Source organism: Lampris incognitus, chromosome 2, assembly GCF_029633865.1.
Source record: "Lampris incognitus isolate fLamInc1 chromosome 2, fLamInc1.hap2, whole genome shotgun sequence".
Classification (NCBI taxonomy): Eukaryota; Metazoa; Chordata; class Actinopteri; order Lampriformes; family Lampridae; genus Lampris; species Lampris incognitus.
Genome location: NC_079212.1, coordinates 22,803,551 through 22,820,602, shown reverse-complemented (window position 1 = coordinate 22,820,602; position 17,052 = coordinate 22,803,551). Strand labels below are relative to the sequence as shown.

General features: G+C 42.5%; 1 protein-coding gene across 1 annotated transcript; it reads right to left on the bottom strand.

The window, feature by feature from the left end:
• Positions 1–3,226: 3,226 nt before the first annotated feature.
• Positions 3,227–16,921, bottom strand: hoxc1a (homeobox C1a). The gene is made up of 3 exons (XM_056298996.1): positions 16,845–16,921; positions 8,580–8,905; positions 3,227–4,435 (listed from the first exon to the last, which is right to left on the bottom strand). The coding sequence occupies exons 1-3, from the start codon at positions 16,919–16,921 to the stop codon at positions 4,098–4,100; spliced, it is 741 nt and encodes a 246-aa protein (XP_056154971.1). The 3' UTR covers positions 3,227–4,097.
• Positions 16,922–17,052: the final 131 nt, after the last annotated feature.

Here is a 17,052-nt window from a genome sequence, read left to right as displayed (position 1 = left end):
ACGAAAAAATATTTGCTAATGATAAAACAACAATTGGGCTAATTATAAACGCTTGTTGTGGATTTTGGAACAGTTTAACTTGACCAAGTGATTTCATTCCCCCCGAGCACCATTGAGGATATTACATGCATATTATGCATTAAGTTAATTTTAGGTGTACTTACTATTAATTGCAATGCGATCAGAAAGGAACACACCCACATGGAAGAATTCAAAATGCAAAGTGAAATATTCTGTGAGCCACATACTATGTCATCTCATTTCTAATGCCATGCTGCGCCTCTGCAGAATACAAACAGATGTCCAACACTGAAAACAAGAACATACAGAGGAGGATAGGGACTGTCACCGCACTCGTTCATCATGGACTAACGCATCACCAATTCTTGGCTATTCCTTGGTCACTTTTGCTGCTGTATTCTAAAATGTAACATTTTCTTCAAAAGAGGAGCGACGTTATAATTAATTACAAAATCTTGAGACTGCAAAGAAGCCAAGAATATTCAGACTATTACAAAAGTTGAGCACAGAAGAAAGGTAAATATATATAAATCAGTTGTTATAGTCATACCCGTTAGAATCTGCATGTTTTGAGCTATGGACTTGGTGTTACCATTTGCTATGGGTTTTGTTTGTGTAAACCCAGGACACAGCTGTCAGTCATGTGAGCCGCCCGTATGCATCTCCAGGAAGGAGTTACAGGAGAGCACAAATTCATCAGCGCGCCGTCACACTCGAAGGGTTTCAAACTAAACGTCAGGTCCAAACAAACAACGCAGGGCTCCTCTCATCAATTGAGAGGCAAATGTTTTGAAGCTGCCAGAGGACAAAATTAAAGGCATAGTTCACCCAAAATAAATCAACTTTCTTTTTTTTTTTGCACCTTCTCCTCGTGCCCAATTTCACATACTATGAACTTGGCAAAAAAAAAAGAAAAAATCTTCGGCTGTCTTGAATCGATCGTCCAGTAATTTTGTCGTGAAGCCTAAGCGAGTGTGTGTTTGGATATCAGGAGATAAAGTTCATATCTGCGTGCACACCTGCTCCCACTGACCTCTGTGCCTATTACATCCTGTGTCTTCAAGGCCTATGCTCAGCAGACGCTATCTCAGCAAAATGATAAAGAGTATAATAAGGACAAGCTCCTGACATTCCTCTCTGTGCAGAAATCGTACACACGGGACCCTTATTATATTCAGTGGCCTTACATTACATATTAATCTTATCATCATCACTATCATAAGCGCATAAATATTTTGCATTGAGAAAAACGAGCCACTTGACGGCTTTATCCTGGTCTCAAGTATACGCTGTGATGTGCAGATGTAATAAAGTGTGTTTCTCCTGAGTGCAGAGGGAAATAGATCAAATTCAACACACACCGAGTTTTCTGCAACAACTGGAGTCCAATTCAACTTGCCATTCGGAAAAGACGAATCCCTCAGTTTGTTCTTTGAAAGTACACAAGGCGTAGCCCAGCAGTTTAACAGGCCCACCTGCAGCCAAAAAGCCCAGAAACTCCATCACATGCCCTGCCAAAGTTTTCTCGAGCAAGACATTGAATCTTTCTATCTGCATACTGGGGGAGGGCGTAAGCTAATTGATTAACATATAATGTGAAAATGTCATTTAAAAAAAAAATCTCCCTTTAAACCTCGGTGATAGGACATTATCCCTTTATATTCACGCAATTGCACATAATAAACTGAGCGTTATGACGATTTATTTTAAGGGAGGAAAGAAATATTTGACGATTTTTTTTTAATGAAATTGTGTCTGAAAAGATCAAATTTATTCTGGTAGGCTCACTCATGAGATGCACATGGACAGGCCTATGATTGAAATTAGTCATCCTAAATTACTTTGTCTTTGATTTCAAAATGAAATTACATTGCTTTTATAAATTTATATTAGATAATTTCTCGGTATTGAAATTAAAAGTAGACTTAGTCTATATACAAAAAACAAAACAAAACAAAAGCAATTGGGTAAAAATGCTGGAAACTCTTTCATCCGCTTCATAAAGCAACCGAGTGACACCTTTTTTTATTCTTAAAGTAAAATAAGAGATGTGCTAAAAATGTGGTTATGTCTCCACATAGGAGGAAAAAAGGTGTTCTCTGGCTTGGTATGGAATTATAATATGAACAATTATCATGTGGCCTAGTGGAGCCTCTTTTCAGCTAGATGAAATATTATTGCAGGGGATGTTGCAGATCGACGTATAGACCCCACGAGGACAAAAGCTCTCCAAGTTACTTGTTGAAAAAAAGCGAGTGAACGACAGAAAGAGAAAAGGCTGGCACTGCGAGGTCAGCCAAATTAATGGTGCATCCTTCTCTCCCTCAGCCACTGACCGGGTCACTGTTGTCCCGAGGCAAGAAAAAGGTCGAGAGGTGAGAGGTGAACTCTGGTGTAACTGCATATATTAGCTTGGTCTCACAGCCTCCTGGTCCACCCTTACCCCCCCCCCACCCCACAGAAGAGCAATTGTTTAATTGTTATTGTTAATGTTGTTGTTGTTGTTGACCAGATGTTGACACTTGTGGACAGACAGAACCGACCAAATGCATTCATTACGGCAGTGCCATTCGCAGTGGCAAGGGCCCCATAGCTAACGGTAAGTGTCATCCATTCACGGCGGTTAATGTCCACACTTTGTTTGACGCCTGTCGAGCGATGTTGTAGGCCCTACACCTGTGATTCATGCAGAGTTATTGCTAATTAAAAAAAAAAAAAAGCTAAACAAGCGATATTGACTTTCATAAAACGACTGTCGGTGTAAGCAGGTATCTCGAAATCAAACGTGACGTTAAGTTGATAGAATCGCATCAGGACGCCGATAACTTTAACTGTGTTTAAAGGCGTCCAATCATTTACCTTTTATGAGATGTGAATCTGCAAAGGAGTGCAGCGGAGGCGCACTCGTCTGAGCTGTTGGTGTCAGACAATTTATTGGCCGATCGACGACAAAACAGCACAGATAGCGTTTTATTATCTATTCTGCCCGCACGGGTGTTCAAGCTAAATCATCATTTTCCGATGCATGTGTAAGGCAATAAAAGATGGAGCAGCTTTCCGTTCGTGATGTTTCTATATGAGCCATTATTAAGTGCTTAGAGTCGCATGCAAATACTTGGAGATATGTGGCTAAAATAGATGGGTCATCACGGATCAATACTCCTAATACCATGCGCTCAATAAATCTATTAGTCAATTATGGTAGCCATAATCCTTCGGCTGAAGGGGTTTAATAAAAACCATTATGTAAGCAATTGGTGGGGGGAAAAAAAGGACAACAAAGGACAACAAAATATAAAATATATTAGTGCATGACACTTGATAAATATTGTACTTTCAAAGTGAAATGATAACTCACAAACCACGCCGCCGATGCGCTTGGCATATACAACAGGTGCACTTGAGTTTTATGACGTCTGCTTCAATATGCACCTTGTGAGTCGTGATGAATGAATCACAGGTCACCTTTGTAAGGGAAAGAAAACAGGACCCGTAGAACAAAACAAACATTGGAACTTGAAAATGGCCTTTGGGGCAAGTAGTGGGCCACCTTTGAATAATTTGTATCAAAAAAATATTTTCAAAAAAGCATTGTAGAATGGGGGTCTAAGGTAAAACATATTCAATGTCATGCAAAGTAGGATACAAAGTTAAGTTGCACGTTTATAATATATTAAACTTTAGTTCTTAAATTAAAAAAAAATGAAAGTAAAAAACAATGAAAGGCCATAGTTTCAGTGGCCAATTCAAAAAATGTTTGATTCGTCTTTTACATAGTGTGGATGAGCACACATCTTAATGACTCTAACTTAAATATCCAAATCAAATGCTTACAGTGCACACCAGTCTGAGGCCGGTGACGGTAACAGGTCGTTCCAGCTCGCCCTTACATGTCGAACAACGCCGCGAGCAATGAGGATCTTCCAAGTGAGCAAATAAAAGTGAAGCATGAGTGAAACTCATCAAAGCATCTGTTGGTTATAGTGGCACAACCTGCGTTGGCCACGCACCTTCGATCCAGCAGGCCCTGTAGCCTGTATGAAGCTTTAGGGGCCAGGTGTTTTGGGGAGGTCGGCTCAGGGGAGGGGCAGGTGTGCGGGTAGTCCGGGTCCGGTGTCTGAGAGTAACCCGTTCCTCTGTAATTTCTTCTGCTTCATCCTTCTGTTCTGGAACCACACTTTGACCTGCGTCTCACTGAGCTGCAGGGCACCGGCGACCTCCACCCGTCTGGCCCTCGTCAGGTACTTGTTGAAGTGAAACTCCTTCTCCAGCTCTGTCAGCTGCTTGGTGCTGAAGCTGGTCCTCGGGGTCCCAGTCACTGTGGGACGGCCATTCATACAGATGCTGTTGCCCCCATTGTCATGGCCGAGGCCCGAGCCAATGATGCTCAGCCCACAGGTCAACCGCATCCCGGCTGAGGAGGAGACAGGACATGAGAGCACTTTGTCAGGAAAATCAACCAGATTACTCACAAAAAAGAAACCTCAATATCATTTTAAATGAAATTACCCACAACTTTAGCTGAGAGACTATCGGAATCAGAATACCTTATTCATCCCCAAAACAGGCTATTTTCTGAAATAATAACCTGTGCAAAATGTCATTGCGGAGCCCCAGAGAGGTCATAGAGAGAAAATGTGTGTGTGTGTGTGTGTGTGTGTGTGTGTGTGTGTGTGTGTGTGTGTGTGTGTGTGTATACAGCAAAGCCACGATTTACTAATTCATGTATACAAGATGTTATTCGTGGCCCAAGTTTAATTAATTTGTTCCCATGTTTTGGTTAATTCATGCACATGAGTTAAATAATTTCAGTCGTGCACAGGGCCAACTCATTCACTTCCCAGATCAATAACTCCTAAGTGAAACATTGTTGAAACACAAACAATGCCTCTTTTCTACCGTAGTAAGGTAGACAATGAGCTACAACCCCATTTTCACCAAAATGATCCTACCTCCGAGCTGGACAAATAACATTGGTCTCTATGTACAGCCAGCTGTGAGAGGAGTGTGCAGGGACTGTCTAAAAAGCGCAGCGCCGAAAAGAAATACTTCTCAGAAATAATTTCACTAGTACCATCAACTCCAGTTCAACCACAAGGGCCTCCTGTTGGTTATAGTACAACACTTAGTTTGGGAAAAGAGGCTTTTGCATAATTTTGGTAAATTTAATTATTCAATAACTTCACTCTTATACAGTGTAGTGTCCCCAAAATCAATTCACACATCAACGGTCCCCTGTTGGTTATACTATAACACTTAGTTTGGAAATTTTGCTTTTGCATAATTTTGGGGACACCACACTGTATAAGATGGTAGTTACTGAATATTTTTCCCAAAAATAAAATTCTCCAAAATGATGCAAAAGCCTCTTTTCCCAAACTAAGCGTTGCACTATAACCAACAGGAGACCACTGATGTGGAAAGTGATTTTGGGGACACTATAAGATTGAAGTTATTATCGCTTTTTTGGCGCTGTACTTTTTAGACGGTCTCTGTGCACTCGGCTCACAGCCGGCTGTACATAAAGACCAATGTTATTTGTCCAGCTCAGAGGACGGCAGGTTTTGGTGAAAATATAGCTTGCTGTCTACCTTACTAGGGCATCGTTTGTGTTTTAACAACGCTTCGCTTATGAGTTATTGATTCGGGGCATGAACAACTTAGCCTTGTGCACGACCAAAATCATTTAAATATTTAATTTGTGTGCACGAATCAACCAGAACGTGGGAATTAATTAATTAAATTGAGGCCACCAATTACATCTCATGTACACAAACTAGTAAATTGTGGCCTCGATAACTTGGGTACCAGAAAATGAATGATACACTATTTTTCATTCCTATTCTAAAACATATTCAAGTAATATAAAGTAATAAAATAGAATATAAGAAATGTTTAAATAGTCATGAAAACTTTTTCTAAGAAAATGCATTTAAAAGAATAGGGCCATATGCCCGTATAAGTGCTTGACGACATTATGTCATCTCTAATTTCACGAAGGTATCGATTTTAGCAATATCAACATAGCTTGCAAAAGGTTTTTTTGGTGTTAAGACCGGTGATGGTTATTTGCTCGTCATTTGAGTGTTTTGCTAAATGAGTGCTTCATAGCATAACAGAGTGCACTGTGGACATTTGGAAACTAAAATACAGTAAAAGAAGTCTTCAACAATTCAAAGTAGTCTCGTAAAACAATAGCTATTTTCATCAGTCATTCATGTGCCTTTGGCCTTCGACAGTTAAAGTTGGAAAATCCTCTCTCCCTCCACCGCTCTTTTTTTTCTTCCCTCCTTTTTTTTTTTGCCTTGATGGCAAATGTTTCCATTTTCCCCTCGGAGGTCTCAAGGTTACACATTAAAGTATCATCTAGGCCGCTTATGCGCAAGCAATGGCAGAGACCGCAGCTATATCTTGATTGCGCCATGTTGCTGACAATGTGGGTGGAAGTCAATGTGTCTGTGGAGCAGAGACGGTGTGCTGCTGCTGCTGCTGCTGCTGCCTGATGGAGTCCCTAAGCCAGGTGTGTGTGGCACCGTCTCGCCCACAATTCACAGCGAGGAAGGTTAACAGGCCTCTGGCCACTTTGGAAAGCACAGCAGAAGGAAAGGTCAGTTGAGAGGATAAATGTCGACATCCATGTTTCAAGAATATGAATGTCAAGGTTACCTAGCCTGGAATAATAAAGAAGTGAATATAAAGAAGCAATGCGGAGAAACAGTGCGTAATTAACCACTTTTGGGAGAGCGAATCACACGCGCGCTCTGATTAATGGCTTCAAAGATAATAGAATTGATGCCGGCCAGAAGGCATAAAAGAATCAAACTAAATATTTGAGGAATGACTTGCACACTTAAAAATAGCCAGCCAGCACAGGGAATAGCAGGGCCTTCCAAGCCAGGGAGAGGGGAAGAAGAAAAGGGATAGATCGATACACATTGCCTCAGTCATCTGGGCATCCAGCCCACAGTAATTCAGGTGCTGTCAAAGCCTAATTGAAGAATGACGCACTGGGAGTATATACACTGAGCCAGGAGATCAGGTTACAGAGGATTTCAGGGGGCCTTTCTATGTGGAACAGTATGGCAGACTTCGTTTTGTGCCAAGACCAATACAGCCTCCAAAGGAATGCAGGAATGCATGCGTTCACTGATGACACTCTTGCACGTAACACAGTAGTACTAATGAAATACTCCTACCCACATGATCCCCCTCAGAGATGCACAGAAAGGTGTTGCAAGGATATATGTGGTAGTGGTACGGACAGGAAGTGAATGTGTGTGTGTGTGTATGTGTGTGTATAAAGCCCACAAATTTGTACCAGATGTTTGTTTGTTTTTTTTGTATTTGTGCTAGACAGGTCACCTTTCGAGTTAGCGCTCAATGGCATCAACAGAAAGACGTTTACCCGGCAGTGTAATGTGCACATCGCTCACATTTCAAATGGGCAAGGACATAATCGAAACTTAGACGTTGCAAAACTTCCCAGTCATGGTCCCCACCGTCACACTTGTTCTTTTACTTCTAATCGTCTACGATAACCGCCACCTATTGGCTGCTAAAACTGAACGTTGCATTAAGGATATCTTGCTTACAGTAGATAGCCGAAATAACATGATGACCCCCCAAATCTCTCTCCATGCAAAAACGTGTGGAACCCAACCAATGCAGTTTCCAATCTATAAACAGGCATTATTGATGAGATGAATGAATTAAAATAAATTTCAAATGAAAACTAACATGTATCTTTCATGTCAGTATTGCTAAGGCTTTTCCGGGCTGCCTGCCCAAGACTCATCAGTCAGGCCGATGATGATCTGTGACAGCAGTTATGTTAAAAAGGTGGAGACATGTAAAGGTGCTGGAACCTGAAATCAATATACAAGGCTTCCATTACAAACAGACAACTAATCAATAGTCAGGGCTCACAAGAATAAGTTTTACTCAGTTTCCTCTGAATTTCGACAGGCAGTGTCCTGGCAGGCCTACATTAGGGTAGGCTGTGTAACCAGTCCCATCGTGTTATTTCTCAGAGGAAATACGTGCCGAGGCTGCAGAGGCCTCCTACTGTGCCATGCCCTTCCTGCTCACGTCGTCTCAACCCTGCTCCGTTTCATCGCAGCGAGGGTGGAGCAACGTAATTTGATAAACTGGCAGATTTATGGTTTATCAGGAGCCCTTTGCTAAAATGCCAAATCAATGCGTATCTTTTTTTACCCAAATTCTGGCATCGAATTCGCAGTTTTGGCGGTCAGTCAGGCTCTTAACGTGCGTTGGAGGAGAGTCGAGGGCGGAATTACACATCTAGCTCGGTTGTGGTGTGTCGGTATGGTTAGTACGCGCAGTGACGCACCGAACACGTCAGCCTGCCGAGAAAACTACGAAAACTTCCAGACGACGTCCGTAACTACTGTTTGTACGCATCTTACGAGACCGGGCCGGTGTTAGAAACCAAACGCTATCTTGTTCGTAACAGCGGGATGAAATATATTTAACATACTGAACACCTGAAGTGAAACGAATGCGCGATCGGTAGCCAAAAAAACAAACAAAAAACGTACCCGTCCGATGTGGACTCCTCTTCACTTTCATCCACTCAAAAGTTTGGCTCATTTCATGTAGACCAGCTATGTCACACGGAGAGTCCAAGTCAGCCGAGCTGCCCACGACAGCGACGCGAATCTCGGGCCCGTTGCGTGAATAGATTTGAACGTGCTGGCGAAGTGACCCAAAAGCGGAGCGCGCCTCGTTGTTGTTGCTTGACGCGCGGTGTCCAAGTCCAGCGCAGCGTGCAGGAGCACGGGGGAGAGGGGGCAGGCCGGTGGGAAGACGCTCTGAGGGCTGTCCGAGAAGGCGCACACGGTCGCCGTCCTGTCGGTTGGGTTGGCTAAGTGCCGACGGGGAAGCGGGGAAATTTCCGAGGCCGCTCCGAAGTCCCCCTCACCCCGAGTCCTGAGTTCAGGATGAGTTCTGTGGTCCGGGTCCCCGTTTATGACCTCTCTTGCTTGGTAGCAGCCCGCGAACAGCGGGCTACTCTCCCCCTCGACCGTTAACTCTTGATAGGAAGTCATTATCACCTATACGCCGCATAATCATTGGACAGGGTTGCAATTCGCGGCCGGCCTCTCATGCAATCCAGTAACGCATGGTCAGACGGCTGGAAGACCGCATGGGGACATCCCTATAGTGGGCAATCGCAATCTCAGATTGATGGAGATGACGTGCCCTCTTGGTCTTGGCCAATAGCTGGACATCTCTGTCCTCGGCGAAAACAACCAAGAATAAGCAGAGATAGCAAGTCGATAACTCATTAAAGGTCAACATTTTAAATATGCCCTATTGTGAAGAAGAGTCCTGGGAGATAGCGTGGTGGCGCAGGGACATTTACACAGGAAGAACTTGGCGTAAAGTCATCTGTGAGTGGTGGTCCCTCATGGGCCTCGCTATGCTGCTGCGTATGAGGACATCCAATGTGTTTTCCCACTTCTGTGGCCAAATGCACACTGCAGTTAAAGACTGTCACTCACATCAATCAGTATAATGTCAATAACTGTTGTGTTGACATTGGTATTATGTTGTCTTTTAGGTCAAGTATTTCATTAAGATACTAGGATGCTATTATGGTGTCGTGATTAACGGCAGCACCCAGAAGACTCTTGTCACAGATGAATATTCATAATGTAGGCCTGCAATAATGTAGCGAATGGATTATGCAAATTGGGGTAGGCGTCTTGACAATCTGAGACCCTCTTTAGTAAAGGGCTTGGGTCATGTGGAAGGCACACTTAATGGGTTCAGAGGTCATGACAGATGGTATTTAGAGGTTCAGTGGCAGCAGATTCCTAATTAGCCTCGAACAAATACAAAATGGCTCCGAGCAGAGATCAAGACGTTGTTGCTGACAAAACAGGACACGTTAATTCCCATTTAAGTTTATCGTCTCTCGTATAGTCGATTAACATTAACAATTCACTTTTATTAGCAGCTGCAAATGTTAAATATTAACGTTTATTAAGTAAAATATACGTTGCAGATGGTCTAATGGCACGTTAGCAATGTTATGAATGGCCACTTCCAACAAATCAACGGGTCTAGTCCGGGACAATTCACCTTGTCATACTTTTCAACACGACATGTGTTAAAATGTGTCATTGGCAGCACAACGTGTTGCTATTAAAACACGCAAGATAAGTGAGACAATGTAACACAAGACGTGTTGTCCTAAGCTGGACACGCTGGCGTGATCAAATAACACATACTTGAGGGTTCAGAGCTGTTGAGTAAACTAGCGCGCCATTAACCATCCCACTACTTAACCCCGCGCTCCGGCACGTTAACAGCGCGGGCAAACAAGGCACTCTTCACACCAATCCATCTTTATTCTGCTATCAGAGCAGATTTAACGAAATATAAGAGACTATATTCTCCATGGAACTATAGAAATACACACACACACACATATATAACATATAATATATATATATATATATATATATATATATATGTGTGTGTGTGTGTGTGTGTGTGTGTGTGTGTGTGTGTGTGTGTGTGTGTGTATATGATAAATAAAGAAATAATGTCAAGGTACTTTCTGGGTAGCAGGGGTTTTTATGTTTTTGGTGGTGACCTACTTTAGCCGGAACACAAGCATCATCAGTACACGTCTCGCAAATGTTCCCTCTTATTGGAAAGAACAGGATTTTTCCGGACCCGTGATATAATAATTCTTACTTGATTCCAACAGGGTCGATAGTCCTGCGCCGCATTGCCTTCATGTAATCGAGCTTATATTTCTGTTTTCAGTGCAGTCTGAATAGGTAAAATAATAATAAAAAAATAAAAAATAACACGTTAATTTTTTTTGTCGACCTTCTAGAAGATACGAGATATAAAAAAAACATTTTCACGTAATTTGGCTCAAGTTCGTTCATTAGTTAGGCAGAAACCCTGAAAATAATTGTATCATATTCAGAATTTTTTTCTTTACTTTTTCTTTTGGACGAAGAGGGATAATATGAACGGTTTTCTCTCTTTTTCTTTTTTTTTACTGATGTATGTTTAATTTCTATTAATTCGAAATTACTAATACATCTGAAAGTTGAAAAAGATAAATAAATATAGGTTGTTATTATGATGATGATGAGGAGGAGGAGGAGGAGGAGGAGGATTCTCATTATTAATCCAAACCCTAATGATAATAACAGTAACAACAACAACAACAACAACAATAATAATATTAATAATCATAATAATAATGATAATGCATCTTTTAAGCTGTCCCAAAATAAACATTTTGCAAGAACAACATCGCTCAAGAGACAACAATTTCTTTCTGCTACCATCATTTTAACAATATTTTACACGGCTTTAAAGTCTACAGTAATTACGAAACAATTCTCCGTAATGAACAACTTCTAGCTGCACTGGTCCAACACAGAGATACGGCCCCAGCTGGAGGACTTAATGGAATTCTACAGGCAGCGATGTGCTGAATGACTGAGTGCAACATATCCCTTCCCTCCATGCATTTGCATGGTACACTTATCCATCTTCATGTCAGCTCGGAGGTTACTCAGGGTTCACACGCTGGCTTGTTTCTCTCCTCTACACTCAATAAATAAATCTCTGCAGCTTTCTGTTTACTGCCTGAATATAAATTTGTTTGCAGTCGATCGAAGACCTGTGCGGAGGTATTAGAAATTGTATTTCTGTAATGGCTTTCAGCAAGGGGTGGGGGGGGGGCAAGAAGGGGTTTGCGGAGAGGGAATAAAAAAAAAGAAGAAGAAAAAAAAAACAGGTGTAAGCAATCTCTCCTCACCCATATGCAAACGAATAATAAAGTAGATGAATAAATAGATAAATAATCCAGTGAATGAATAGCAGCCCCAGCCAATCGAGAAGCGCGGAATCATTCAAACCACATTTAAAACTAAGTCACCTTTTTATCTCACGGGACAAAGACTCCGATCTGTGTTTGTTTCGGGAGGGGAAAGGTGCCATATGTTTGATTTGCATATTTGAAGCGTTTTCCACATCGCTGCCTACCACCTTTGAGCAAATGAAGTTTATTATCACATTTAGCACAGAAAAAAACAAACAAAAAAACCCAACCTGCTCTCTGTAGCGTCCTGCTCTGACTGGACAGCTTGTATCCCCATGTTGACAAATCTGGGGGATACAAGCTGTCTGACCGAATCCACAATGAGGACATACTCATAATTATGACAGGTAGTTGGTTTTAAGTGAAATGGGAATTACAGCCACATAAATGAATTTAAATGATCCTGACCAGATTTTCAGTACTATTAACACAGTAACCAGAGATAGGCCCATTCTGCTGATGGTCTCTGGATGAGTGAACACTGTACACACTAGGCTGCCACACTTTAACCCTGAAACTTCCCCCTTTAGAAGTGATCGCAGCAGTTTTCCATCATGATCTGCCCGGCAATACCATTGTCTCTATTGTTATCACTGGAGGTGAGGTAAACATGGAAGCACTTGGGTGGCTGAGAGAATATTGACTGATGCTAATTTGTTTGCCTCCATGCTCTGATGTGTGTCAATAGAAAGCTGAAGCCCTGGGATCATGGCGGACATGCTAGGATTACCTCGGTTTATATTGACCCCTCACCCTGCTGACAGTGGTTCGTAATGATGCTCCTTCGGCTGCCGCTGACACCAGACCCTTGTCTAACCCTCCAACACTGTCAGGCCTCATTATTTGTCATCTCTCGACCCTCACAAGGGCGCGAATTAACCGGTGTTGACAGATGACTGTCACCGCCAACCAGAGGGGTCATTGCCGTTAATGCAGTGCTGCACTGATGTATAGGACAGAGGCCTGATGGCCATAAACGATACAACCCTATCACCCAGCTCAGTGTCATCGAGGCAGTGTCATAGAGGTATGAGGTGGGGTGGGGGTTGGAGGGTCCGGGGGGGTTTGCAGATGGATACTGTCGCTGAGGCGAAGAAGCAGAGGAACAACTGAACACAGATATTCAAGTGTGACACAATGACCATTTGAAAGATGGCCATCCATTTGATTGATGGAGCATGTCAGTGTATTACAAATATTGACGTTTTTGAAAAATAATGATGTCAGAGACGAGATTTGGCTCGGATGTTTATCCGGCCCACACAGAATCCGAAGAAGACCATTTGAAAAAAATCTCAACCATGTGAAATTCGGACAACTGTCGTTGCTCTAACGTTGAACACTATGAAATCAGCCCCAGTAAATAATCATATAGCTTATGGCCCGGGACATTAAAGATAACTGCATTCGGCACTGGCTACAGCAAAATGACAATGAAGCAATACCTCGCTAACACCAGGGCTATCCACCAATAGCCTGTGGTGTGTATGGCAGCACTTCACACACACTCGGTGAGCCAAGAGGCTTCGAGTCTGCAGAATCCCAAACATCATGACAACAAGCCATCAGTCATCGGGCCCCGAAGCTGCTGTGCACACTTGTGTGTTTCCGGAGTTCTTACTGTGGGAAATGAGCAGGGTTAAACATGAAACAGGAGGAAATGTTTATCATTGCAGTGCACAGTATAATATTTTCCCTCAAATAGCATTGTCTTCACCATAGGAAGGGGGAATCAGTCTAAGAATGCCTTTACAGTTGTTTTTTGTTTTTCCCCCAGCAATGGTGTATATTGAAACTCCAGATCAATTAGCCTGCTGGATTTTCTCATGAAGTTTTAATGTCAGGTTGTAGCAAAGATAAATAAATAACAATGCTGCAGCCTAAAGCCTAAAGTTATCTGGCTATCTGTCAATCCACTTAAAGAAAAAAGAAAGAAAGAAAATGTGTAAGGTTAGACGGGCTGGGAGTACCAACAAAGACTAAGATATGCAGGAATAAATATCAAATGCGACGCATTTTGAGACGTCTTAATGCTTTGGATACCAGCCGATCCTCTCCCATCGGCGTGATAGCGGTGTCTCTAAAGGGCTCAGGGCTACAGATGTCCTTATGTTTATGACCCGTGTGGTCCTTAAGATATATATCCATGAGGCCTTTTTTTTTTAATGCAGGAATAACCCAAACTGATGGTGTGCATTGATTACATGCTGTATGATAAAGCCATTGGGGGTCCAATTATTCTTGCGTGATCAATAATGATCAGCAGGTGACATTTGCCAGGGAGACTATTGTGATTATAAGTTAATTCATTTGTCTGGCGGGTTTCAGAAACTGGGGGAAGGGGAGCCCCCCTCACACACACACACCCCCCTCACCCCCACCCACCCCACCCACCGCAGGTGACTCCTCCACTGCGTGCAGCTGAGACAGTTTCATCACCAAACTTACCTTTTTATTGTCACCGATCATCCTTAACTGGGAAGAATTTAAAATGTCATTGATCTTGATAATGCTGCGGCGTAATATGACAGTAACAGTTGTATGAGATTCAGGAAGTCAAATTTGCGAGATTGATGAGTCGTAGCAGGTGAGTTATAATCCATCTACCTGAGTGATGCTGCTCAGGCCCCTGTTCCACACCAAGGAGCAGACAAATAAATACAAACCCATAAAGGTGACACAGGAAATTGATACTTAACAATAATCTTGAGCAACAAGCACCCGGAGAGAGACCGGTGGGCAGGAGGAGGTACAGCCGAGCGGGGAAGAGGGAAGGCTGAGAAGGTTAATGGTTATGAAATGAACAAAACCCGCTACGGGACATGCATAAAAGTTCAGAACTTTGCACATCCCAACAGCATATAGCATGCGTCGATCCCTTTTCTGTGCCTTGAGAGGCTCATTACAGCATGCCGCGTATTCATTTTGGAAATCATTTCATCAGCGTAATCCATCAGTCGTCCGTTGCGTGAGTTCAAATTTCAGACGCGCACACGAGTCGGTCCTAAATCGGATTATTTTATAGGCGAAGGTGTCGAGATGACTCGTAATGTCAATCAGCCGAGGAACCTCACTGTTATGTCTGTAATTATTTTGTAAGAGAAGACTTTTTCTTGTATTTCATTCGGCAATAAAACAATTTCTCTTTCTTAGGCCCATCAAAAGCAGGGTTGACCAATTCTTAATATATGACGGATAGACAGTTAAAGGTTTTTTTTTTATGGTAATATGACATGCTCAAGGCATTGCGGTTATTATTTCAGCAGAAAATGTTCTGGAAAAATACTTTTGATCTGTACGTCTTTGTCGAGCACACAGCGGCTCTGTTTCGTGGCAGCTGAAACACTGTATTGATGTGTTAGGCATACATCCAGTGTTTCCCTAACCCTAACCCTGAAATCAGCCCCATGACAGCTGCGAGTGGTGGAAAACAGCCCGATGTGAAGACATGATGCAAAAACTCAAAATTGCCTTAACACCGTAACCAAAGCTATTTTCATGGCATCACGGCAGAAATCATTTATCACATCAGTGATACAAAAGTCCGCTTCTGCTCTGATCCTGTCAGTTATAGCCTAAAATAGTAAAAACCCAACAACAACAACAACAACAAAAAGAAGAGCAGAAAAGAACATTTGGTTGTTCAGTAAACCTCCTAGCAACACAGTTATCTCCAAAGTGGGGACAAAGTGGGGGGAAGGGAAATAACTCTCCAGTAGCTACCCGATCTGATATCTCGCTAACTCAGTGTTGGAACCAAAGCAAACTGTTCACCTTGCAGTGGGGCCCTTGGGGGTGGGATGGAGGGAGGATTATTTGACCCTTGGGACCCTCCTTGACCCCATCTAGAGAATTACTGCACTCCGGTGTGGTTTCTCCTGGCTTTTAATGTCTGGAAGGAGAATGTGGAGGGCAACCAGAGGTAAAGGTCCTATTCAGCTTTCTCTCATTTCAGGCACCATTAGCATCATAAATCACACAGAACATGCAAGAATGCTAGGAATCCCATATTGTCTGGCTGTTTCTTCTTCAACATCTCTCTCTGTCTCTCTATCGCTGTCTGTCTCTCTATCAGTCTCTGTTTCTGTCTCTATTTCTATCTCTATCTCTGTCTCTGTCTTGTCTCTGTCTCTGTCTCTCTATTTATCTCTGTCTTTCTACTTGTCTCTGTCTCTCTATTTATGTCTGTCTCTGCCCCCCCACTGTCTCTTTCTCTCTGCAGGTATAGCCAAAGCAGAATCTCTCTGTAAGAGTGTTCAAAGCAATGTATTGTTTCCTAAACCTGTTAGGCGAAGTTCTTAATTTCCACTCTTTTTCTTTCTTCTCTCCTCCCTTCTGTTTTTATGTTTTTTTTCCTCTTCAAAGGTCATTCCCTTCACCACCAAAGTGTTGTCCTTAACACTAGCATGCAGACGTTGTGAAAACCACAAATGTGTTTAAATCTAAAATTCTTCACTTACACCTCACTGAGAACTGTGTCAAATAGTGACCACGTGATTGCTGATCCACAAAATGATTAGCCAGTAAATTAACACCAGGCGGTTCTTCTATCCGGCACCACAGAGGGGTTTAGACTTCCTCTCACCTCCTCCATCTCAGAGCTGTCAATGCTTTTCTGTGTCAGTTCATTTACAGTAAGGTTACAGATATAAAACTGTCAACATGTCAAAAAAAACAGTGTGGGGTTTAGTTTAGATTATTGATATTAAGGGTTACTTCATCAAGCCTATTAGAAGCTGCAGGTCCTTTGTCGTGGTTGTGATATATGTCTACCTTCAATGCATGCAATGATGAATCACTAGAGAAACTGTGACCCACTTCTGTCAAGTAAATGCAGAATGTCCCATGTGCATAAATTAGCACAATGAGACTAGAAACCCTACAATCCAAAAAGTAGAAGGAAATGACACATGACATCGATTGAGTTTGCCACTCGGGAACCCACCTCAGAACAGCACGGCGGATGCTGTTGATGAAGCTTTCCACTGTCCCATCACTGGCTTTCAAGTGATATGCCGTCATTACTGATCAAACTCAGTAGTCTGTTGTGCCCTGTGGACTGCTGGAAGGGTTTTTTTAGCCATGCGACTAACATGCCCCCTGACATGGGGACCAGCCCCAACTTGCAGATCTACAATTTGGCAATTGAAAAG